Below are 24,851 nucleotides of genomic sequence, written 5' to 3'. Positions count from 1 at the left end.
AAGATCTGGGCAGCCATCTCATGCAGAGAGTTAAGCTGTGATCAGAAAGTCCAGGAACAGATGTCATACTATCGTGTTTTCAAAGGAAACTAACAATGACTAACAAGGTCTCCCAGCCCTTGTTTCAAGGCAGACTAGAAAAATGACAGGTGAACCAGATTCAAAGCCAATCAACCAGAAAATATCCCAAATTTACAGGAAATTCAGTTTCATATCATACCCTTGCCTTTGACAGTGACTATACACCAGAATGAGTGCTCAGATAACCTGGTGAGCAAGATGAGTTGACCCAACTCAAAAATAACTTCACAAAAAGCAAGAGTCATATTGGCTGCACAGCTGCTAGGCCCATACATGGGATATGAAGGTACAACATGGTGTGGGTTTGGGGAGACAAAGAGGAAGAAAGGACAGTAGCAGCAGCACTAAATGAGCTTAGACCGATTGTGAAACTGCCATCAGAATAGACCTATGAATCAGATTTCCTTTAAAAAATGATGCCACAGAACATCTGACTAAATCAACTCCCCATAATACTGTCTGAACATGAATTGCAAAATATCACAGTAATGTAGTTAATACATGTAAGATACTGACTGCAGTAGTTAGGACTCCATGAACTTTGGTCAGTTTGCAATAATAACATTGATACAGGCTGTCTACAGCCGTTTGTGTCAACGAACTAGAAAGGGTTGCTCTTCTTGTGATCCAAAAGATGTCCAGCTATTTCACACTCACAGGCTAAGCTCAGAGGCATGGGATTATGAAAGACCATCAGATTTCTCATACAAGAACCATCTCATGGATATACAGAAAGATTTGAAAATGCAAACTGAAAGGCTCTCAGAATGTAACAAGACAGCTACAAAGGCCACCTGAAAATAAATGCAATGAGAGTCCAAACTTACAATTTTTTGAGTGGAGGGTGCTGGCTTGGCTTAGCAAACTGAACTGCACTTCTGGATTTTAAAACTGTCTTTCTACTAAATAAATACTTCCTCTCTTGAATTTTAGGCCCAGACTCTGTGTATTGGGCTGCACCGGACAGCACAACAGTTAGGGCATGCAGATGCTGCTCGATCGTGATACTCCATCAAGGCGTATGCAATACAGGTGCAGCAGATGAGCTAGAGGCACCTACCACAACCCCTCTGAGAGCAATATGCAATTTTGTCAGGGCTCCACGTAGACTAAAAAGAATTAAATGACAGATCTCCGATCCCAACCTTTTTGTGAAAATACTTCATTGGTAAGCAGGCTTCTGTGTTACTTTTTCTTTTCTAGAGACAAATGCCTTTAGGGAAATTCTCTCCTACCTTCCTCTCACACTGGGCAAGAATAGCTGAAAGTAGCTCATAAATAGAGCAAGAAACAGTAAGGGCAGAACAGCTTAATAGAAATCTGCAGGAACTGCAATTCATTCCACAAAATTGTAACATTTAGGTATTTCTCTCTGTTCTGTTGAATCTCATCAAGTCATTATTTATGGTGAAATAGGGCCTGAAGTCTCCAGCCAGATGTAAGGCCAACTGTGCCAGGTAGCTGTATGAGTGCAGTGAATCAGCCTGTCTAAAATCCCATTCCTGCAAGCATGCAACTGTACTCTGGCATCCATCCTCAAGTATTAGTCCTTACACCACTTTGCTCTCTCAACACCTCTGAAGACTTGAGCCTGTGCATACCGTAGTAGTGCATGGCAGAGTGCGATTAACACATAGGTGTTTCTGGAGAAAAATGTGTGGGGTGCTTTTTAGAGTAGCATGCTCAATAGTGCTGTTTTCTTTTTTGTTGGTTTAGATATGCAACCTGCTATGCACCTTTGTCAGCGCCGAGGCCAAAGTGGACAAGATATGGCTGGGATGGGTTATTAAAGGTTTAATTTATAAACAAATAAGGGTGATGTTCTAAGAAAACCCCTCCCTAACAACATTACTGGTGAAATGGAAGAGGTGGAGCTTTATTTCTAGATAGGTTTTATCTCAACAGAGGTCCTGACCATAAAAAAAAAAGAAGAATGAAAGAAAGGAGACAGAAGACAGTAAGTTGATTTTTAAAAATTATTACTAGAAAATAAAATCCCTGAAGTGATAAACAGCACCTCTCCTACTGTAATTTCAGGTCAGAAGCAGGATGAAGTCTGCTTCTTTCATTGACACATCTTTTAAATTGGGGAAAATTCAAATCAACAAAGATAGGAAATTAGGGAGCACAAATAAAAGACTGTTGATCCTTTCAGCAGATGTTACTTTTCAGGAAGAAAGTGGACACAACTGTAATAAAAACTCAGCCAGCAAATTAAATCTATTTGCAGTGCAGATGAGAAGCAGTCATTTTTTGTTCAATAACTTAAATACCCTTGACTTTGCTTTCCTAGTTCTTAGAGTCTTGTAATCTGTTTCCCAATTACACCTTAAATTTTAAAGGTATTGCCTGGTTTTGAAAGTGTGACTCCTTGAAGCTTTATTTTCTGGAAGCTGAGTTATCAAGACAGATTACACAAAAATAGTTTGGGTTTAATTTTTAGGTGTCTGTGGAGTATTTGACTTTGGAAGGCTCTGAGTTGAGACTTTTTCAGTGCATGTGCTTGGCAAGCTGGACTCCTACATATTAAAAATATTAAGTTAAAATTGCATGCTTTTAGTAATATTTGGTTGAAGCATAAATCAGTTATGGTTTGGGGTTTTGTTGGGGTTTTCCTTTTTTTTACAGTTAGTTCTGGAAGGAAGAACCTAGCTGCTATTTTTTTCGTCTCTCTGGTTTACCAATTTCAACTGAAAATAAACCCAGGAAAAAATGGGTATCACCAGCCAGAAAATTGGTACTCTAAGTTTTTAAAATGCCTGTCATTGAGAATTTCCATTTCTGAAAGGGTGTGTTTTTATCACAGATAAAGTGCTCAAATGGGATAATACCTAAAAGTAAGAATTAAGAATAAATCTATTGAAAACAAAAAAAACACAACAAAACCCCATATATTTGTGAACTAGAAAAGGAATCAGCAATTATAACTTTCATAAGAAAAAATTAATAATACTTTGTTTATAAGGTTATTTTTACTATTATTTAAACACTGCTGAGATAATATGCCAAATTTATGCAATGATCTAAAAAATTTCCTGCTAGGGTGAACTGCCAGTCAAGAATTGTATTTGGTCTTACTGCAGAATCAAAGAAAGATAATGATCTTAAAGGTCTTTTCCAACCTAGTTGATTCTATGATTCTATGTAATAAATGTTATCGAAGGCTGCCGTGAAGTGTTTAGTCATATTAAGACATATGAGAGGAGAAAGAAAGGAAAAATCAAGTGAAAAACTCGTTAAGCCTTGAAGTGTCCCCAAACAAAACCTGTGGTACAAAGCAACACTTCCTCCTGTGGGATAATTAACTGCTCAGGTTCTACCCTTGCTCTAATTTTGGTGGGCAGCCATGGCAACAGTATCCGATCTCTGATTTTCTCTCTTCTGTGAGAAAACAATTCCTCACCTCACAAATACGTCACATTTATGGTTTCGAAGTGACAAACAGACACTAATTGTCATGATTGATATGCAATAGTTAAATTTCTATGAAGTCAATGATGAGGTCAGGAATGATTCAGATCAATCACAGTCATGTGAAACAATAGGAGATACACAATGGGCTTGTGTTTGGTATTTACGTTCAGTGAGAAATCCAACGAACTATACAAGGCACTGCCTTATAGCAGCTGTCCAACTCAGTTAAATGAGCACTTCTTTTTAAGCTAGTTTTGCTCTTTACAAAAGTTTTGCCAAAGTGTATTTAAAGAAGGCATGTTAATAGCGCTTACTCTTGGGGTTTTTTTTAATACTTCCTTCTCAGTCTACTGACCTTGGAGACTGACTTATTATTGATGTACTTCAATGAATCAGGCATTTCGTTAAGATGATGCAAATAAGTCACCAAGGTTTGCAGGGAAGGCAGAAGAGAAAAACACCCTAAACCCTACTCTTCCTTCCTCTGAAGATTTTCAACAAAAAAGTGAAGTTTCACTGTGACCTACAAACTAACTGCCCGACAATGTTATTTAGCCAACAGTTACTATTTTATTTTAGATGTTATTTAGCACCTCAGACACTTCGAGCAGCAGTTAGGTAAGCTTTTATTGTGTGCCTAAGATATTTTTAAACATGTAAGGATTTCTGAAGTGCTAAAAAACATTACTTCTAGTGCTTTTGAGTGTCGTTGCAAGACAGTTACCCCACCTAGCACACTGGAATCTCACCACCTCCTCCGGAGAGAGAAGCGTGATAAAGAAGATTGCACGTGGCACACCGGGAGTGTGGATAATCCCGAAGGCACCCAGTGCCGCAGGCGGCAGGGTAGTTTACAGACAGCGGGACACCTGTGGAGACCTGGGGATCCGGGGCTGAGCCGGGGAGGAAGGGAAGGAGGGGAGGAGAGCGGTAGGAGGAGAAGAAGGAGGAGGTAAGAAGAGAGGAGGAGCCGATTGGTTCTCGGGGCCCAGGGAACTCATATGCTGCGAGCCGGCCCCGGGTTGGGCTGGTTTCTTGTCTCCAAGGAAGTAAGCAAAAAAAAAAAAAAAAAAAAAGCAAGCAGAGGAGAAGCAGCTCGCTGCCTGGTTTTCTTGGTGAGATACATAAATCTGTGCTGGGTGTTGTCCCGTTTCCCCGTGCTTTTAAAGTTTGTTCGCTTGCGCAGAGCAGCCGGGTTGTTCGTTCCTCAGCTATGTGTAAAGCGAGCAGCTGGGTAATTTAAACTTAAGCGAAAATACTGGTTTTCTAAATGCTTTTTTTTTATCTCTGTTTGGCTTCAGAGGTTGTAAGGGCTGGTCTGTTCAGGAAGGAGGGTGTTTCACTTATCCTAGTTTCTGGAATTGCGGTTCCATGTTTTGAACAAACAAGTTTTCTGGCTGCTTTGTTTAAAAGGTTTCTGGTGCAGACCGCATCCATTAACTCCGTGCGCGATTGCCTTGCGCCTGCCTTAAAGAAGGGGTTTGACGGGCCATGGGATTTCAAATTTCTGTGATAAACAAGACCCAAGCTTCAGTGAAGTTCTAGTGTCTGTTTTGTGTAACCTTTTAGCAGATTCCCCCCAAAGGTATGATCATTGTCTGGCGGTCGATTTTATTATTAAAAAAAAATATACTAGAAAAAGGGGACGCTGGATCAGGCGAAAAACCTTCAGAAGCTTTTTTTGTGGCCTTTTCAGGGTCTTTCTCGTCCCCTGAGCCGTGGAGGGAAAACTCGAGGCCACCCGCGCATTGCGGTGAAATAGCCCATTCAAAGCAGTACTGTTTCCTCCCGCCTCTTGTTTAATCGCCCTCCCGGGTGCCTGTTTAGTGTCTTTTTTTTTTTTCTTAACTGCAGGAAAAGTGGGGTTTTGGTTTGGGGGGAGGGTGGGGGGGTGGTGGTGGGTGGTGGCATTTTTTTTTTTTTTTTAATTGCTCTTCCTTAACTGTTCCCACCCAAGAAACTCGCAAATCCGGCCAGGAGTTTCTTCTCCGCTCAGCCCTGGGTTGCAACACGGGGACGCACCCCCGAAAGCACTGCGGCAACCCTCCCGCCCTGGCTTCGTTAGATCCCTTATTACCGCCGGGAGTTCCTCTCCCCAGTGGAAGCCGGCATGCAGGCCGCCGGCCGTCCCGCGGGAGCAGCCCTCTGTCAGTCTTTCGGGGACTCCATAGATAAAACTTGCCTTGGAAAAACGCATTAGGTGAAAGGGGGAGCTGCTGAAAGCTTTCAAACCGCGCTAAGCAACGCTGAAAACGGCTTCTTTTGTCTGTGCTCTTCGTCCGGCTGCGGAGCTTCAAATTGTAGGGGGGCGGCGGGGAGCGGCGGGAGGTGAGCTAGGGGCTGGGCCCCGCTTTGTGCCCCCGTCTGGCTGGAAGCTGGTCCTTCCCCTCTCCCAGGCTGCTCCTGGGTTCGGCGGGTGCTCCGGGGGATGCGGATGGAGAAGGCTAACGGTGGGTTTGGGCCGATTTCGGGACTGCCGGGGGGCGGGACATGGACACAGAGACCTCCAGCCCCACCAGCGCGAGCTTCCGAGTATTTTCGAGCGGAAACAAGGACGCCTGGGTTTTAGAGGTGTTGGGGGGATGGGGGGGGGCGCTGGGAGAGCTCTGGCTGGGGACTGGGGCGGCGGCGGGACCCCGGGGGAAAGGGGCGAATCGCTGGCTCACCCCCCTGTGGGGAGCACAGGAGACACCTGAGAGAACGCTGGGAGAAGCAGCTTTAACTACTTCCGAGCAAGATCTTGGACTATGTAGAGATGGAATACTGTCTTTAATGTAAGCAGCTCCAGTATAAGGCAATGACAAAAAAAAAAAAAAAAAAAAAAAAAGGGCCTGTCATTCTATTCCAGCTATGTAAAGTACTGGATAACTCAGTACATGCTGCTTTCTTGTGCTGCAGCATCCTCGCCTAGTGATTGCTGAGGCTTATGCCTGAGGATCTCTTGGCAGTAGTGTTAAAACTGAGACCAAGCCATTAGGCCTTAGCTGAAATAACTTTACTTTTTAGCATGACACATGAATGTTTGCTCAACAGAGGTCCCCTCTGAGGGTGGGAACCTGCCCTTCTGGCATAACAAACAATGCATTAGAATTCAGGCCTGTAGATGGCTTGCATCTGCTTCTGTAATTTGCTTCTAAGCAGGGGCATCCCTAATGGTAAGATATGATAACAGTTTGAACAAAGAACTAAGCATGTAGTTCCGGCTATTAGCCGTTGAAAGCTAAAAGGTAACCAGTAGACTGTCACTGCAGCCCTAACCCAAGTGTGAGGTAGGATAAGAGGACTACAGTTATATAACTTACCAAATTGTACGTAGAGATGCTTTAGGTAAAATTATATCAAGACGAAAATGTAAAGTATAAGAAACCCTGGAATTTACTGTGCTTTGGAGATGTGTATGGAGGTTTGAACCCCCACGTGCTCCTAGCACCAATAAAGGTCTGTGCTCTGCTTTACAGTGTGTACTGTGAAGTGATTTTTTTGAATAAAACTACTAGCGGAACTGTTGAAATCTATTTTGTATGATGCAGTCTTGTTCTCGCTTTTCCACCCCAAAGAGGGAAGGGGAAAGGGTGAGGTTAAGCAAAAGCATAGATTATTTTTAAAAAGGGAAAATAGTTGTAATCTAAGAGAGGATAAATGCCAGCTTTTCCTTGTTGGGCAGGAGACGTTAAGTGACTGTTGATAACAACAGCCATGGAATATTCTAGCAGTGTTCCAGAAGGTTGGACATAGAGCTGGGTGTTGCTCTGTTATTACGGGAGTTCCTGGTTATTCTGCACAGAACTAGTTTCACAGAAGCCCAATATCCATTATGTACAGAAACACAGTATCTTGGTAAAAATGTGGGGTTTTTTTACTGGTAAGGTTCTGTTTTTCTCTGCTTAGAAATGTACTAGCAGTCTCTGCTTACTAGTTCTTTTTCATTGAATGAATCAAACCTGGATCACTTTCTGCTTCCTCTGTTTCTAAATTATTGAGAAGCAAACAGATTGCTCGGCTGCCCAAAGCAGCAGCTGGGACAGTCTCTCTGACATCTGGCCAAACTGGAGTAGTGAGTACTGAAGCAGGGAATGGTAATTCACCTACTGATTAGGGAGAAGCATGTGGAAAACCCTGCAAGACATCACTTAGCATTTGAAATGCCAGTGGCTTGTGTTTGCTGTTATTTTGCATCTGCAGTGTATCTACAGTGTTACAGCATCTAGGATGTACCAACTGTTGCCTCATCTCCCTTCGTTATAAGTCTGTGCCTGCGGAATTATCTAGGTAATCCTTTAATTTGAAGATGTCACTTACTGAGAGCACAGAAGTACTGAGGGGTTTTTGTCTGGGGAAGCTGCTGTTACTGTAGTAGGTCTGCTGTGCCTTGCAACTGGCAAGAAAGTGATGAGAACCAGAAAGTGATGGATTAGCATGGCACTACCAGCTCTGCCTTCCATACAGTGCTTGCAGAGTTTAATGAAGTACCTTCCTCAGCTTCCTAGGATATGCACATCTTGAGTGAGGCTATCTGATTATTCAGCAGACCTCACGAATCTTTCAGTTCCAGTGGAAAGCAGCATAGTCCACCTCTGTCAGGTTGGCCAGAAGTGATGGCAGTAGTTTCAGCTGGTACAGGAGACACTGTGTGTCTGGAATCTCAGCAATATTCAGGAAATTGTCCTCACCCTGAACTGAATCTGTGCATTCCTGAGTCTTCAAAGACTACACTAATAGTCATGGACAATTGAGAGGCTTCCTCTCTTTCGTAAGTTTTGCCCTTGGCAGAGAGGGGAGAAATGCTATAAAAGGATCTTTGAACTTAAGTTCTGCAGTTAATGGGGAAACCACCAAATTATGGAAATGGAATGATGAAAGACCTCTTTTGCTTTGGAATTGCAACTTTTTAGAATGAACCTGTGCTGGTCCTGAAGTTTGCCTGTTGCCTGCTGCATAGTCTGATCTTAAACTTAGATGGAATTGTGGCTTGGAGATGCTGCTGCTACCTGCCCAAATAGCTCAGGAAATCTAGCAGATCCCAAGACTGCTTAAACAACCTGTGAACACATGACTTCAAAAGGGTTGTAAATGAAGGAGTGCTGAAGAGGGACATATGTTTATACATTGCTAAGACCACAGACTGTAAGAGTTCCTGCCTTGTAGTATGGACCAAGTTTGCTTGCTGCAAACCAATTTCATGAGGTCAGGCTTGACTAGTACCATCTCTAGGTTGCTGGATGTAGTCTCAAACTTGAATAAAATGTTTGGTCATGCTGCCATGTTCTGAAGATACACTGTTACCTCTTGTGTGAAGCAGCTCAACCTCAGGTGCAGCAACTTTGGAATAAAGAACCCCTTTTGTTAACACAGGCCACACTGTTGAAGGTGCTTGGGGATGTAATGGCAAAGGAAGGGATTTTAGCTGGTCCTTTTTATTTAGAGATGAGGAAAGCTGCTTTGAATTGAACTTGCTGTTGGCCCAGTAAGTCACTTTCTGCTCACATGATCTTTTCCTGCTATATCCTTAAACTTCTGTTTCTTCCAGTTTCACTTCTGCTGAGGCCTGAAGAGGCTTGTGCTGATTGACTTAAACTGGCCTTTTTTCTTAGGGCAGGAAACTTACAGCTTTGCTTCTTTAAACTGCTACTCAACATACACCACTGCAGCCCCTTCCCCAGCCCTCAATTAATGTTTTATTTTCATGGAATGTACTTATCTTTTTCCATGGAAAAAGAAACAGAAGTGGATAGATTTTCTTCTACTTGGCTTGGTTTAGTAAAGAAAGATTAGTCTTTCACTTTGTGCTGTATACTGGGATGTATAATCTGTGTCTTTTATTGGTGAGACTAGACAGAGTGCTTTTTGAACTCTTCCTTGTAACTTTCCTGACTTCCTGTAAAATATTTAATCACTATATATATTAGTAGGAAACTCTTGTAGTGAATAATGGGGTGGCAAAGGTGTATCATGCTTTAGACTGCTTTCTAAGGTTCTGGCTGCTTTGTCCAGAAGACCTGAGCAAAGTCCTGTGGAGATTACAAGTACTGACTTTCTATTGCATTGTTCTTAAACCTCAGCTTTCTAGAATGATGCAGCTTCTTTCATGGATGCTTTTGTTCTTCCTCCTGCCTTACGTCATCCCTGTCTTGTAAGTTCTGCTCCCATCTTTGTAGCTTCCTTCTAGAATCCATATATGGGTGTTTTGTGGTCTGTATCCCAATAAATTCTGTTTGTAGTTTCTCTTTAACTCTGTTTCACTAAACTGTCATCACCGCAGTTCTCACTCTGGTGCTTTGTGTATGCTAGTGCTGTACGTAGTTCAGATTTTGGCCTTAATGTTAATCTTGTATAGAAGTGTGTGTATAGATACATGAGATGTATTCTTATATATATCAAAATACTGTATTTACTGGCTCTTCACATTTTAGTGTGACCTACTATCCATTTCTCCCAGGTTGAGGCAAGTACTTCTGGTTAAATGCCATTGCACAAGCCTCCTTCACATAATTTACAAAGACTCTAGTCTTAGAGAAATCTTACTGTTTATTAAATATGTTGGGAGTGTTTTGCAGCTCCTTTGTTTGACTTTTCTTATCTGATTTGAATCTTGAAGCTAGGCCTGAGGAATTGCTTGTTTAGTCCTCTGTTCTGTGGCTTGTTACAGCCAGTGATTTGTTAGCAGCTCTCAGGACACTTCAAGTGTGGTAAGCTAGAAATTGCAGGATATGGCTCTTCACTGCTACCGCTTACTGTACTGTCATGTTTCTCTTAAGTGCATATAGGGGGTGTTGGTTTGGTTCTTTGCTTTTCTGTTATAAGCCATGTTTTCATAATAATGAAAAGTAGACAAGTGCCTCCTGTTCAATACCCGGCCTGGTTGCGTTGCAGAAAAGGCTGTATAGAAGGCTAAAATTCTTCTTGGTTCTCACAGAAGTAAGAGAGGATTAAGGGAGTTCATCCCACCCAGTTTGCAGACAGGCTTAAACAAAGCCTTGCACTGCTATTATTCCAGCCAATCTGCAGAGCCTTTGTATATGTTGAGGTGGTTCTCAATCCACTTTATCATAAAAAACTGAGATGTTTATGCCTTCCTGTCTTGCTTGAAACAAACATGGACACCCTCAACATGAATATAGGAGAAGCCTTCTGTATTGAATCTGTTTTTAAATTTACAAAGCACCAACAGCTCTTTATGTGGAATATTTGACTGTCTTAAACTCTTTAAAATGTGAAAACTACGTTAAAGCCTTGAAATTTATGTAGTGGTATAAAATAATTGAAATAGACCTTAGCTTAACACTTCACTACTGAGCTAAAGGAAAAGGTTAGCTAGCCATATGAATCCGGATCTTATGGAAGTGCTAGAAGGTGGTGGCTTCTGTCAGCAGCTGTTGCAAATACAGAAAACATTCTACTCTTAGTCTTTTTTTGGTCGCCAGGTCTTCCAGTACACTTGGCTTTAGCAGTTTCCTTTGTTGCTTTCTTTAAATCTCTCCCCAAAACTTAGTTACTCCCCAGAAAGTGGTATCTTTGACAGAGATAGATTGGAGAGCATGAACTAAACAGTTTTGAATGGTATCTGTTTGATAGAAGTTTGATTTTACTCAAGCTACCCATATGTCCTAACATAATGCTTCTAGCATGTTTATTCAGTTTCAACCTAAAACTGTTTGGGGCTTTCCCATGCCAGTGAAGACTGTGTGAATGCTTTAAGAATTGCAGTCTGGAAGTTAGTACTTGGGAGAAATGGACAGTTTGTGTTTGCTAATTCTAGATGACGATTTGCCTAAAGTTAGAGTGACTCTTTAATTCAAGGTGCTATTTATATAACTTTTAATTAATTAAAAAGGTAAGTTCTTTAACTTCTGTTGGTGTACCACGAATGACTAGTACTGCATGCTTCTATAGAAAAATAGTGTTTAAATAGTGTATAAAAATATACTTCACTTTTACACTGCACCTCCATGTTTTGAAACAGTTTTAGCAAATTAGTGCTGAAATACTCCAAATGGGAATAAATCTCTTAAGAAAATAACTGAAGTATGAATACTAAACAAGAAGTGAACACATGGTCAGATAGACTGCTTGCTCACTTCAAATAGATGAATTTCCTATTAATAAAAGAGGACAACGCACCAGATGAGATTATCCAGAAAGCAGACAGGATTGTTAATAACTCTTCTCTTCCATCAGCCCCTAGTAGAATACATTTCCTCCAGTTTAAGAGCTGCTAGCAGATATGCATAGCACTGAACAGGAGGGGGTGAGAATGAACAAGGTATAATTCTGTTATGGGCTGAGGGAAAAGGGAACAGGGTGTGCCATGCCTATCTGTTCTTAAGTGCTTGTAGATCTGTGGGTGTATGGGACAATGAAGTGGTTTAAGCAATACTTGCTCTTGATCTCAAGAGGAGAGTTTTGAAGTGTTGTGGCAATGGCAGCTCTACTACCTCTGTGGGGTTGATGAGGCATTAGGGGGTCATCTTAAGGACATTCTCTTGCTCATAATTTTTCCCTCATCAGAAAAGTTATCTTTGAAATTTCATTGTATATGCAGATGCTTTCTTAGATATTGATAGAAGTATTGGTTTTCTCCAAAGAGCTGCTTCTTTTCTAGGCTGATCCTATACTTGCTTTAAGAGGAGTATCTTAAATTACTAGGAGGCCTTTGAGTGTAGGTGTGTGATTTGCTAAGGTACATCTGTGTACATGGTAGATTCAGTCTAGCATTACGCCTTGTGCTTGCTTAGTGTGTATATATAGTGGGGAAAGCATGGCCTTGAAATTGAAGAGCTGGGTACTTCTCTGACATAGAGAAAATTAGTCTGTACTGTCTGGAGTCCCTATGCATAGGACTGGGACCTGATTTGCTCCTTAATTTCTATGATGGTGTATAAAGAACTGAAAACCAGGCAGTGTTCCTGACTTCATGACTTGGGTCACCTTAGTGAAAAAGTTTTTAACAAAAGTGATGTTGGCTCTTACTGATCAGGTATTATTAGTATGGGAACCAGCACTAGTGTTTTGCAGCCCAGCTTCCTCCAAATCTTGTGTATGTGGTTTGCAGGTAGACAAGTAAACCTGCAGGCTTGTCTCCCATGTCCCTACTTATAGCTTTGGGAACATAAATTACTGGAGGAAAAAGATTTGAGGCAAAAAGGTGTGATCCAGGACTTTGCTCAGTTGTATACATAGTATAAATGGTGTCTGGATGGAAGTCTGCATGATACTTGGCTAAGGTTGATGAGCCATGCTTGAGAGAGAGGAAAGTTTATTCAGCTGAGCCAATTTGCGAAGACTAGATGGGATGATACTCTGTGGATTCATGAGTTCACATATCTCTTATCTGTGCGAACTTAAATCTGGAGACAGCTAGTCTAACAACACCAAAAAACCCCACCAGTTCCTGTAGCCTGTAAGTTAACCAGCATTTGTCTTGACTTTAATTGCAACAGGTTTTATCATCATTGGTCTAACTGAAAGAAGAAAAAAGAACAGAAACCTACTTTCTAATCTAAAATTGAACATGCCATTAGTCAGTCTTCCTGCCTTAGTGCCTGCATGATATTGACGCATGTAACATCCAAATTTTAACTGTAAACTTTTGCTGCAATATGGGATATCTGTCTTGAATTTGATGCTGAATTTGGATCACAGGCTAGAGGATTGTCTGAAGAAGAGAAACAGACTGGAGAGCAGATGAGAGAATATTTTGTTCTGGAATGAAAAACTTAAAACATGGAACTAGGACAGAAAAGTCTAGGCTGATTTAGAAAGAGCCATAGTACAAGTGTTAGCCTTTTGTTTAAATGAATCCTTTATACACTTTCTAACCCACTGGTTTGTTGTTTGTTTTTTTGTTGTTGTTTTTGTTGGTTTTTTTTTAAGTATTCTAACTAAGCAAAACAACTTTTAAAGTGAGGCCCCACAGAAAGGCAGCTTAAACTAGTCTTGCCATTGGTGTGTCAGTCTTAAATTTGACTTCCTCTCTTAGTTTGGCAGTTAGCATGGAAAAAGTCTGCCTCAGATAGTTGTTGAGCTTGATCTTCAGGTGTGGCCTGTAGAGTGGAACAGAAATCACTTCAGGTTTGTGGGGAAAAGAGGCAGGACATAGCATCTTTCGATTTAGCTGCAAATAAATGAACGGGCTTACTTAGAACAGGCAGCTGAAAGAATTCCTGATTGGGTGAGGCTCTGATGCTGTAGCTCTTCAATGCTAACATGCTATGAAACAGGGATTCAGCATTAATGTGTACTTAGAGAATTTGCATTTTCTTCTCTACCAGTGTTGAGCTTTGGACTGGATCCTTAACTGCTTGATATTTCACAATTGCTTTCTCTAATATGGGGAAAAGCATTTTCTTCAGCCTTCAGTTTTGGTCAGTCTTCAGCTCAAAGCTACCATGTGTAACAGGATGTCCTTCTTGCAAGGTTGTCAGGAATACACTTTTGTAGAGAGGTGAATACACTAATGTGGGATAGAAAGCAGTAGCAAGCTAGCCCTTTTTGTAATGCCTTACCCACTTTTGCAGGCAAGGTGTACTTACAATATTCTGAGATTAAATGATATATAGTCACTAGAAAATTCCTTGTACCACTTGTACAAGCTTCCAGATAAGGTTCCAAATAGGAACAGAAATTATTTACTATAAAATTGGAGGGTGGGAGGCTTTCTGGAGGCTATAAAAAGTGCTGACTGAAGTCTCACTCAGAAGCAGAAAAACTGGTGCTGTGCAACTGGTTTTGATACTTAAGCTCTGCCATCCACACCTGACAGGGTAACATTAACAGCTGCAGCTAATATTCTCTGCCTCTTTGCCACATGCTTTTGCCTTAGTACATGGGAGTTGAAAGGGACATATACCAATTTGGCATGTCTTTGAATACTGGCACTGTAAAAGTGATCTTACATAAATGCAGACTGCTTTTCAGCATAGCATTAGAGTTCATCACTGGCATCTGCTGAAACAAATGCAATGGGTTGTACAACCGGTACCATTACAGCCTTTGTAGCTGTGTTTTAGAGCTCTGACTTGGCTGCATGGAAGTTAAGAACTTGGTTACTCAGAAAATGAGGGCATGCAGCCTCAATCATGTCACTGCCAGACTCTAAAACTTTGGAATATTATCATTAATGTCAGTATAAAGAATTGTCTTTTTTTAACCGAATCTGCTGAACACAAAGCGAAGAACTTCATGTTGGTGATTGTGCATTTTGTGCAGAATCCCTTGAACTAAATGACTTATATTTTGGAGTCTTCCATTATGGAAAATGCAGTCCTCCCTTCTAGCTTGTATGGGGAAGAGTCCACAGTGAATATCCTAGGTTAAATCAACTGAAAATTGCAGTCTAAATATAGATAGATTGGTGCTTCAAGGATGTGATTCTGCTCTGCTCCTGCTACCTGCACAATAGTTATTTCAAGGGACTAATCCGATGAAAACAATATAAGAAGGCAAGTCTGGCCTTTCTGGCAGATGTCTCCAGTTATATTTGCTTATAGCAGCTGGAAAGCTTACTGCTCATTTTAGAGTGATTTCTTAAGTTTCCCCTCTCCATTTCCACCCAGTAGTTAAGCAAGTGCAAACCCTCTCTAACATCTCTGCTGGCAGCTAGCTATTTCCTGGCAGAGATTCTGCTTCCAGCCCTGAAGGAGTTGAAGTGCTTTATTCAATTGCCATCTAATGCTCTGCTGTCCTTCAAACAAAGAACGCTTCAGAGATTGTGCCAGCACTTAGAAGTGTTACATATCAATGAGAAGCATCAACAGGTTACAGCTTTCAACGTCATACTTTTGCTACTGTAGTTATTTCTGATACGAAGCTTCCCTGGCGAAAGTGCTGTATTTCAATGTCATTTTGGGTTGGTTTTGGTTTTGGTTGGTTGGTTTTTTGGTTCTGTTTCTTTGCTTTCTTTTTTTTTTTGGGGGGGGGAGGGGGTTAGAAGTTTTTTTTTGTCGTATTGTTGGTTGTTTTTTGTTTGTTTTTTTTTGTGGGGGGTGAGGGTTGGCCTTTTTAATAAGGGGATTGCTCTTAATGGAGCAACCTCAGAATCATTTCAGGAGTTCATGTTTTGGAAGGTGTTTGGTGTTCACCTTCAGAAAATCGGGTGTCTGTGCAATCTAAGAAGACCTCAACACATGCATAAAAAGTCTCCAAGAATGCTGATTCTACCATCCCAGGAAACTGTACCCTGTCTGCAAGTTGCTAAAGAACTTGCAATCAAATATGGGAATGCAGAGTATGGGTTAAATGTTCTTGAAGCCATTTTGAAAGCTACTGTCAGTCCTCCCTGCATAAATGTTCCTTATTAGTGCAACATCTGTGATCTGACTCTAAACTTTCCATAGATCTTTATAGCATTAGATTTTCTTTTTTCCTTTTTAACCCCATTGTCATTTTGACTATATTTCCCTACAGGATATCTGTCCACTTTGCCTTCCATTTCTCACCAGTTTTGTACAGAGCAAGGTGTAACAGTGGAAGTTTCGATATTACTTGAAATTATTTTCTTTGCAGGCTCTGTGCTTGTGCTCTCTTTCCATCTTGGTGTTTGCAAACTACGAATGAAGGCTTAGTTGGCTAAGTACGCTTTTTTCCCTAAAATTAACTTCTGTCACTATGGCAGGAAATCCTAGAAGTGTCAGGGGTGTAACTTGCTCAGTCTTCTGTTCAGGCCTCTTTTGTGAGACAGTTTATGTATAAGAGGAACCTGAAGATTAGTTTCAAATCAACTTAATATATATTAAGTTTCTTCAGATACTGGGGAGTGCAGGAGGAGGACACAGGCCAGGGTAGAGATGACAGCATGACATGCAAAGGCATATGTCAGCAATGGGAAAATGGTCAGAAGAGCCTGGGTTGTAGCTCTTGTAGCTAAAGCTGTAAGCAGCAATGTCCATCCAGGCTTTGCTCCCATTAACTTAGGCACATACTTTCTTACCCTTTAATTAGTCAGTTGGAAGAGAAAATCTTGATAAACATGTAATTTTGTGTTTTGATGGCTTATTTGATGTGCTAACTGGACTAGATTTCCTTTGGTCTTTTGGTGTGTAAGCAGTACATAAAATCAGTACTGCTGGAGATGAAGAGTTCCATTTCATAGGAATTGTAACTGTTTAAATTGCTCAGAAACCAAACATAGCAAAAAAAAAACAAAGCTCTACTTAAAACTCTCAAATCTGCCAAAACCTGCATTCTTTGAACCCTGTAGCTCCTTTCTAAACAGCTTTTCAAAGCTTCAGGAAAATCCAACCTGCTCTTTTCAGGACTGCTTCTTTGTTACACTAGGCTTGACAGAACTGTCTGAATTTAAATCCAGGTAGGGCTAATCTTCATCCCTGCAGCTTTAACTGAAGTGTGTCTGCTTCTCTGGCACCTCTGTGGGCACATTTCATTAATGCTGTAGAAGTGGTATTGCAGCTTAGGTTCATGTGACATCTGAAGTCTTCCAGCAGGATAGAGCATCTCTGCAATGTGCCTTCTTACCTGGACATCCTACTCCACTATCAAACAAGCTGATCTGGAGTAGCTCATGTGACAGGAATATCCTAACTTTAGCCCAAAAGCCTGTCCTAAGACTTCAAATTTTCTGTAGTAATACACAGCCTGTTAGCCTAAGAACTTAAAAGACCGAAAGCTTTAGACGCAATGTGTATTACATCTCGTTCTACAAAGGAAATCCTTGAGTCTTGTTGTGCATTTAGGTTAGGCTCTAGATAACAGCTTGACCTGAATCAACCAAGTATCAGTTCTGATACTTCAGGGTTTCAGCAAGCTGCTTTTGAAGGGAAGAGGTTGATTGGCTCGTTGAGCAACCACATAAGCTCCAGAGCCATTGCAAGCTGTAAAAGGTCTATGCGGTGAGGATGAGAGGGCAGGGCTGGAAAAGAGAGAGATCCAAATTGACAGCAGTAAGCATCTGATTGATCTCAACAATCACATAGAATTGCATCCTTAAACTAAGTGGTTGTTTGATACAGCCAACAAGATATAGACACAAGAGATTCAGCAGTTCTTTAGATGACTGATGTTTGAAACTAGGCAATGTTTGAGGTGTTCCTTCTTGTATATCTTCCAAGCTCTCTTTATCTAAGAGTGGTTGATATGAAAGGGATGGTTGCTACAAGCTGGTAGGATAAACTGGTTCTATTTAAAATAGTGTTTCCTGGAATATCCTGCACTGCCTGGGAAAGCTGCTTGTGATCTGAACTTATCTTCTGTCTGAGGCAGAAGGAATGAAATATATATGTATGTGTATATATATATATATAAAATCTATTACAAATTAATTGAAGCGCAGCCTGTGTATCATACTACATGAGAAAATTTGAAGCGGAGAGTTAGTGTGTTCCCTCTGGGCAATCTTAGTTGTTCTTTCTCAGGTTTAGGTTTTATCAGAGTGGTGGTAGTTGGAAAAAAATCCCCATGTTGGAGTGTCTTTTTATTGCCTCTTCATGGTTCTTCCCATGAGGGTCTGTCTCTGGTTTTTCACATTTGAAGTGTCTTTGTTTCTTTAGGGCCTCTGTTGTCTGCCTCTCCTCAGTGGACTTTCCAAAACTGTTCTACTTCTACCCTGAAATTAACTTAAAACTGACTTTTTTTCGAATATTGACTGCCGTGAACATTGAAAGTAGCTCCCTGAAAGATTTGCTTTTCTGCAGTGGTCACTCTACAGACTCTGGAGTTTGCATAACAAACTGTACTAGCTTCACTTTCATCCCAAAATATATGCTGAATGCAAAGTACAGAATTGTAAACATTTGCTACATTAAAATGAAAGTAATGTTTGTGGAAATACCAAAAGGTTAAATAACAAACTTGTTTAGGGAACAGTAGGATTGTTGCAGGGTGAAGAAAAGCTTGCAGTTCTTGCAGCTGGGGAAAGACTTCATGCAGTTGTGAATCTTAAATCTACTGGCAAGGAAGGCAGCTATAGAAACTGTGTATGGGTACTTTGCTCTCCCACTCTCTCTCCAATCTTAGACTGAATCTAAAAGCTTCCAAGCCATAAGCAAGCAAATGCATGCCAAGTGGCAAAACACCTTAATTATGGTCAGAAAAACGGCCATCAAGCATGTTTTTATCTCTGTTCCACCATGCTTTCTCTTGCTAGAATGTATTGGTGTGTTTGGTGGTGTGGGTGGGTTTTTTCTTCCTCAGAGTTATGAGAATCAGCTGGCAATGAATAGCTCTTATGGTGACTCTGTTCCCTTCCTAAGGGATAGGGGCATGACTAAGCACAAAGGATGTGTGTTGCAAATGGGCTATAAAAAATTCTGAAAATGAAAGAGACTATTTGTGCATAGACACCTTCAATGCCAGTCTTCAGGCTTCTTTTGAGGGAGATGGGCAGGTAGGTATAGGCTTCCTCAAATTTCATCAGTATTGCTCATCTATATATATACATTATAAAACAGCAATTTAAAGTTTTAACTGAGAGGTATGTTTCGGAAGAGGATTCTGAACTTCTCTCCACTAAAGAGTGATCTAATTCTCATGAACTAGAGTAAGGAAATGACAGACCAGACTGATCCAGCCTTCAGTCAGTTGACTTTATGGCTTGCTTTTTCTTCAAGCAAAAGTTTAAGTTTTCTCCCCAGCATCCCTGACTTCCAGGGATTGGGGTGCTAGGGAGCAGAAAACTCAGTCTGTGTGTATCTCTTGTCCCCTGATATCTGTTCCATAATTAAAGCTGGGTTTCTGATGGTTTGGTTATTGGTGGGGTGGTTTGGGTTTTGGTGAGGTTTTTTTGATTAGCTTTTTTTTTTTTTTTTTTGGGGGGGGGGGGGGGGGGGTGCTTCCCCTCCTTTCTCTCCCCCCACCTGGGGACTTTTATTGTTACCTAGTGGCAATAACTATCACGTAGGCTCACTGCTAGTCTTCAGTGACCTCTGTCACTTTGTGGCGTTAAATGCTTTTACTAGATGACACGGGCAATTGCAGGCTGTTGCCAAAACACCTTAGCCAAGCAATCTAAAATAGTTCTTTGGTGTGTTCCTGTGTTTACCAAGGTAAACTTTGCTTCAAGTGGTTAAATAGATTTTCCTCCTGCTCCCTTTACTTTCAGAAAAGTCAGACAGCTGCTTTTAAACTATCATGAAGGTTGAGCTTTTTTTTTTTTTTAGACTTTGTAAATGTAACGGGGGGAGATGATGCTGCAGCATTTGTGCTAACTGGCCAACTTCATGCAGAGTACAGATGTTTGGAAATGAGCACACAAGTTGGAGGGGGAAACCAGAACTTATTCTCAGGAAGTTAGTGGGTATCTTCAGACCCACTCCTCCAAAAGGAGCTATCAATGTCTGGATTCCTGAAATATTGAAGCTTGTTTGCATCTCATCTGCAAGAGTGAGCTTTGCAATAGCACTGTGTTATAAAGTTGCTGAGTTGATAGCTCTGGGGTGCATTGTTTAACTTCCTGTTTTCAAAATAAAAAAGGGTTTAAATTGATGCTATAAAAAGTGCTGACTTTTATTCACCAAACTGTCCGTACAGCTTTTCTGTTGTGCACTATAATCTGCAATCCTCAATTGCACCATTGCATGGTTTCCATTTTGAGAAGGCAGTCCTCTCCCTGTGGTAGATAACTTAGAGCAATTGTGTGATGTAGTTTTCTTATCTCTATAGTCTGTTGCAGTCTCATCATGCTATCTAGTTGCAAGACCTCAAATGGGTAAAACCGTTTCAAAATGTGTTGCATGTGACTTCAAATGTAATAATGGTAGCTTTTGTTCTCTTGCTTTGGGGGTTGTGTTTTTGTCTTCGAGGTGCTTAGCTTGTGGGGTGCCATTCTTTTTTATGCTGCTACTCTGACATTTCTTGCCTGACTGGAAGCATGCTCTACTTCAGGCTGTTCTTGTTTATCGGTAGGAGAGACAACGAGCTACAGGAACTGAATTTTACAAAATGTGGGGTGAGAAGGCTGGATTCGGGTGGCTTTTTGTGCTTTGGATACTTCACTAAGAACTAGCTGGTAGTGCTGCATTGCTAGCTGTCTAATGTTAATAATTGTGTCTGTGACAGAGGGATGCCTACCTGAAGAGTCTGGTACAGCTTACTACGAAACTGACCTCTGCACTACAGCTCGGGTTACAAACAGTCCCTGTCTGCTGGCCGTGTTAGTCACACGGCTGCTTCCCTTCCACAGCCCTGCCTGCGGGGTCGAGGCAGGGGAGCAGTGCCGCCCTGGGTGCTGCCACGGCCGGGGCAGCGAGCACCGATACGGGAGAAGAGGAGACGTGTAGGCGGCGCCTTCCCTCAGGAAGGAGCCGGGGCACGGGCGGCCCTGCCCAACCTGCGCCGCGCGGCCTGCAGCGAGGCCGGAGCGAGGGCTGCGCGGCTTGGCTGCTTTCTCCTCGGGACTGGACCCTGCTCGCCGGGTGGGCGGTAGGGGTGAGGGAGGTGAAAGCCCTCTGGGGGCTCCCGCATCCAGGAGCAGTCCGACATCTCTGCGTGGGTCTTGCTGTCAAATAGGCCACCCAAAGGCAACTTGTAAACTCGGTCATCTGTAGGGTGTGTCTTCCTTCCGAGTTTAGAGGAGTGAAAACAAAATGTTGTCATCCGTTGGTTAGTGGCAGTGGGTTTTTCTAAGCAGGAGCTCCTTGTGCAAAACCGAAGCCTCTGTGTCAGGTCCTCCTTCGACAACCTCCTGCAAGCTTGCTCTGTGCCACTGACAACCTCTAACGTGCTGCCAGGCTTATTTGTAGGCGTGGGTGGAGATGGGGAGTGTCTGAGTAGTCATCTCAGTTCCATGACCAAGCCTAAAATCTGATGTGTTAATGACATCTCACTAAAACTTTTCTCCTCTCCCACCTCCTTACAGTTGGTAGGTATTCATCTTCATGGAGACAAACACATGAGAAGATCTGATCAGAACAGTGGTGTTCACCTCAAGATGCCCAAAGGGAAAATACTCATCTACAAGTCTCATCTTTCAAAACTGTCTGCATTCTTTCAGTCAAAGAAAAACATTCTTGGGGAAAGATGACTTGCGAACAAAGCTGGCTTTGCAAGGATGCTGAATGAAAGACAACATGCCTTACAATGGACACTTATCTTGAAGGGGTGACACTGTGCTCTTAAACTGAAACACAAGCACTGTGAAAACTGATCCTGAACAAGAATAAGGATTATAGAAACTGCATCAGAATGTTTGTTAGTCCCAGAAGAGTCAGAAAATGCCATTTTTTGCAGATATTTGCCACGTGCTTCATACTGTGTCTCATGATTTTTTGGGGACCATTTGATAATCACATTGTGAGCCATATGAAGTCCTATTCATACAGATACCTCATAAATAGCTACCATTTTGTGAATGACAGCCTGTCTATCAACAGGGATAACTTGGACAGAGTGTCAAGCTACCAGTACTTGATCAACCACAGAGGGAAATGTCAGCAGCAGGATGTCCTTCTCCTATTGTTTGTGAAGACTTCTCCTGAAAACCGTCATCGGAGAGATGCGATTAGACAAACTTGGGGAAATGAGAAGTATGTTCGTTCTAAACTTAATGCCACCATTAAAACTCTCTTTGCTTTAGGACGACCAACAGATCACCTGCTGCTAAGAGAACTTTGGCTGGAAGACCAGAAATACAATGATTTGATTCAGCAAGACTTCTTGGATACTTTTCACAACCTTACTCTTAAATTGCTATTGCAGTTTAGCTGGGTGAATGCCTACTGTCCTCATGCCAGGTTCATTATGTCTGCAGATGATGATATCTTTATCCATATGCCAAATCTTGTTGCTTATCTCCAAAGTCTAGCACAAATGGGTGTTCAAGATCTCTGGATTGGTCGTGTCCATCGCGGATCCCCTCCCGTAAGAGACAAGAGTAGCAAATACTATGTTCCATATGAAATGTACCAGTGGCCCTCTTACCCTGACTACACAGCAGGAGCTGCATATGTAATATCAAATGATGTAGCAGCTAAAGTATATGAGGCTTCATTGACTCTCAATACAAGTCTTTATATAGATGATGTTTTCATGGGTCTCTGTGCCAATAAAATGGGAGTTGTACCACAACATCATGTATTTTTTTCTGGGGAAGGAAAGGCTCCATATCATCCCTGCATTTATAACAAAATGATGACATCTCATGGACATGTGTATGATCTTCAACAGCTATGGAAGCAGGCTACAGATCCTAAAGTTAAAAAGTTCTCTTCAGGAATTTGGGGTAGAATATACTGCAGGATAGTCAATATAATGCTTCTCTGTAAACTATACTATGAGGACACATATCCTTGTTCAGCTGCGTTTGCTTAATACTTGAATATCTGTGTTGAAGATCCACTGAGCCAAAACAGAGCAACAACTTTTTAGCTGTTTATTCAAAAGATAAAGAGGTAAAATTCACATGTGAATGGGGTGGGGAGGGAAGATGGTCCTAAATTCTATCCAGAAATTTACTGGAATAGCTCTCCTATTATACTGCAACTTTTTACATTGTAGCCTGGTTTTTTACACTGTTCAAGGGATGCAAGTCTGGATTAAATAACTATAATGGGCTTGACTTCTGCACTTTGACATGCATGGTGAAAATGTGTTACTTTGAACTTGTCAGTAAGCCTTTTGTCAGTAAAGCTATGTGAACTGGTTTTGTCAGTAAAGCTATGTGAACTAAGGCACATGATAAAAGTCTGCTACAACAAAATGGGATAGACATTTTAAAACACAAGGAAAGTAGAACTGACTTGATGAATGAGACTTGCAGTAGTTTAAGGCAAAATACTACAAATATTCACCATTTCTCCATGCTTCACAGAAAGTAAGTCTAGACCTGCATAACTGACAGTGAGTGCTAGAAGTGAAGACCTGATACAGTCTTTTTCTCAAAGCTCCCTAAACCTTTGAAATAGGGAAACAGTGTTTGAGTGCCCTCTCACTTGGTTGTTTTAACAAAGGAGCTTCCTTTAGAACTTGAAAAAAATAAAAATGAAATATTACTCCATGTAGCTGGTTTTGCTAATCTTTTTGCCTTCTGAAAACTGAAGCAGTATATTTAAACAGTCCAATTGTTAATAAGCAAATAAGCTAAATGAGTTTCCTTTTAACAATGCTTCTGTTTTCCAGTACTCATGGTACTAAAAAGTTAGCAGAAGTCCCTGACAATGTTACTTATAGCTAATTTAAAACTGTTAAAAACTTTAAAAGGCAAAATGTCATGCTTGCACTAACAAAGAGAGACAGTATTTTCTGCACAAATTTTGACTTCACAGTGAAGGGGTAAGGAAATGGTGATCCACAGAAATTCAGTACACAAATCAAAATCACTAAAATACTTCTCCTGGAGTCTTAAGTACAAGACTGGCTTTAACATGTCAGGGTGGTTTGTGTCCACAACCCACTGTATCTTGAATATGTTTCAATGGTAGCATCACCTGCATGAGGAACAGTACGCCTCTGTGTTGTAAATTGGGCTAGAACTAAGTGATATTCAAACGTCAACTATTATAAATTATACCGTGGTGCCATATAAATATTGCAGAGAACCAAAGTTCTAGCATGTCTGCAGTCTTTTCTTGTATAGCTCACTAATGGTGTTTTTACGGACTCTCAGGATAGGTATTTTAGCTGTTAATTGCCAAACCTGTGGTAGCTGTTCCTGGAGTAGACACAGCTCACACAAGGTGCAGTCAGGTACTGCTTGTGAACTGATTTATTTGATGGGAACAAGTTTTAGTGGGGAACTACTTCTGAATGCTTGACTGAGTCAGGTTCATCAGCAGAGCAATGACAATGCAAAAGCTCACAAATTATCAAGCCTCTGTTTGAAATATACTAATTACAGAAGCAATACTACTTGCTTTTGGTCTAAGACTAGCCTTTTCCTTCTGCCTGAAGTTTCTCACTGTGTGCATTACTGGTCTGTGTCTTCTGACTTTACTGTTGAACAGCTATACAAGACCTGGCAGCTTTAAGCTGCGAGTAATAAACTTCGTTTAAATGATCACTACTGTTCTTGAGCTCTGCTGCAGGTTTTAATGGTTTGAAAAGCTAATGGTACATGTTAGCATAGACAGAATCCAGGATTGAGCTTGCTGACTGTTCTCTAGGCTGCCGTTTCAGATGGATGGTAGGTAGCTATTGGAATGAAGTGAAATATGTAACTTTCTATAACTGGTTTTCCAGAAGGAAAAGAATAAGAATCCTAACTGGACCCAAATGTTGGGTATATAAAGAGCCCAGAGATACATCATCAGTGTTGGAATGACTGAAGAATTTAACAGCTGTACTTCAGAAAGAACAAATCCAGCTCCTGTTGTTGCCTAAACAGATTGATTACAGTACTAAAAAAAAAAAACCACCACAAACAAAACCCAAAACACCAAAACCCACACTCAACAACCACCACCCCAAGACAA

At 41.3% G+C, this 24,851-nt stretch overlaps 2 protein-coding genes across 11 annotated transcripts in view; one reads left to right on the top strand and one right to left on the bottom strand.

Moving 5' to 3' along the window:
• MCF2L2 (MCF.2 cell line derived transforming sequence-like 2) overlaps positions 1-24,851 on the bottom strand; it is a 184,171-nt gene that overhangs the window by 61,972 nt on the left and 97,348 nt on the right. The gene's annotated exons all lie outside the window — the stretch shown is intronic.
• On the top strand, positions 4,462-23,051 carry B3GNT5 (UDP-GlcNAc:betaGal beta-1,3-N-acetylglucosaminyltransferase 5). 4 transcript variants are annotated; one of them, XM_057400407.1, is made up of 2 exons: positions 4,462-4,610; positions 21,302-23,051. In XM_057400407.1, the coding sequence occupies exon 2, from the start codon at positions 21,628-21,630 to the stop codon at positions 22,750-22,752; it is 1,125 nt and encodes a 374-aa protein (XP_057256390.1). In that variant the 5' UTR covers positions 4,462-4,610; positions 21,302-21,627; the 3' UTR covers positions 22,753-23,051. The 4 variants fall into 4 exon arrangements, with proteins under 4 accessions (XP_057256390.1, XP_057256391.1, XP_057256393.1 ...); XM_057400408.1 differs by lacking the exon at positions 4,462-4,610 and adding an exon at positions 19,652-19,699; XM_057400410.1 differs by lacking the exon at positions 4,462-4,610 and adding an exon at positions 20,106-20,152.

The sequence above is a fragment of the Pezoporus wallicus genome, unplaced genomic scaffold (assembly GCF_028554395.1).
Source record: "Pezoporus wallicus isolate ANWC-B61680 ecotype Strahan unplaced genomic scaffold, APGP_CSIRO_Pwel_v1 contig_6897, whole genome shotgun sequence".
NCBI classification, from domain to species: Eukaryota; Metazoa; Chordata; class Aves; order Psittaciformes; family Psittacidae; genus Pezoporus; species Pezoporus wallicus.
The sequence above is the reverse complement of the archived record's forward strand: the minus strand, read 5'-3'. Positions and strand labels throughout refer to the sequence as shown.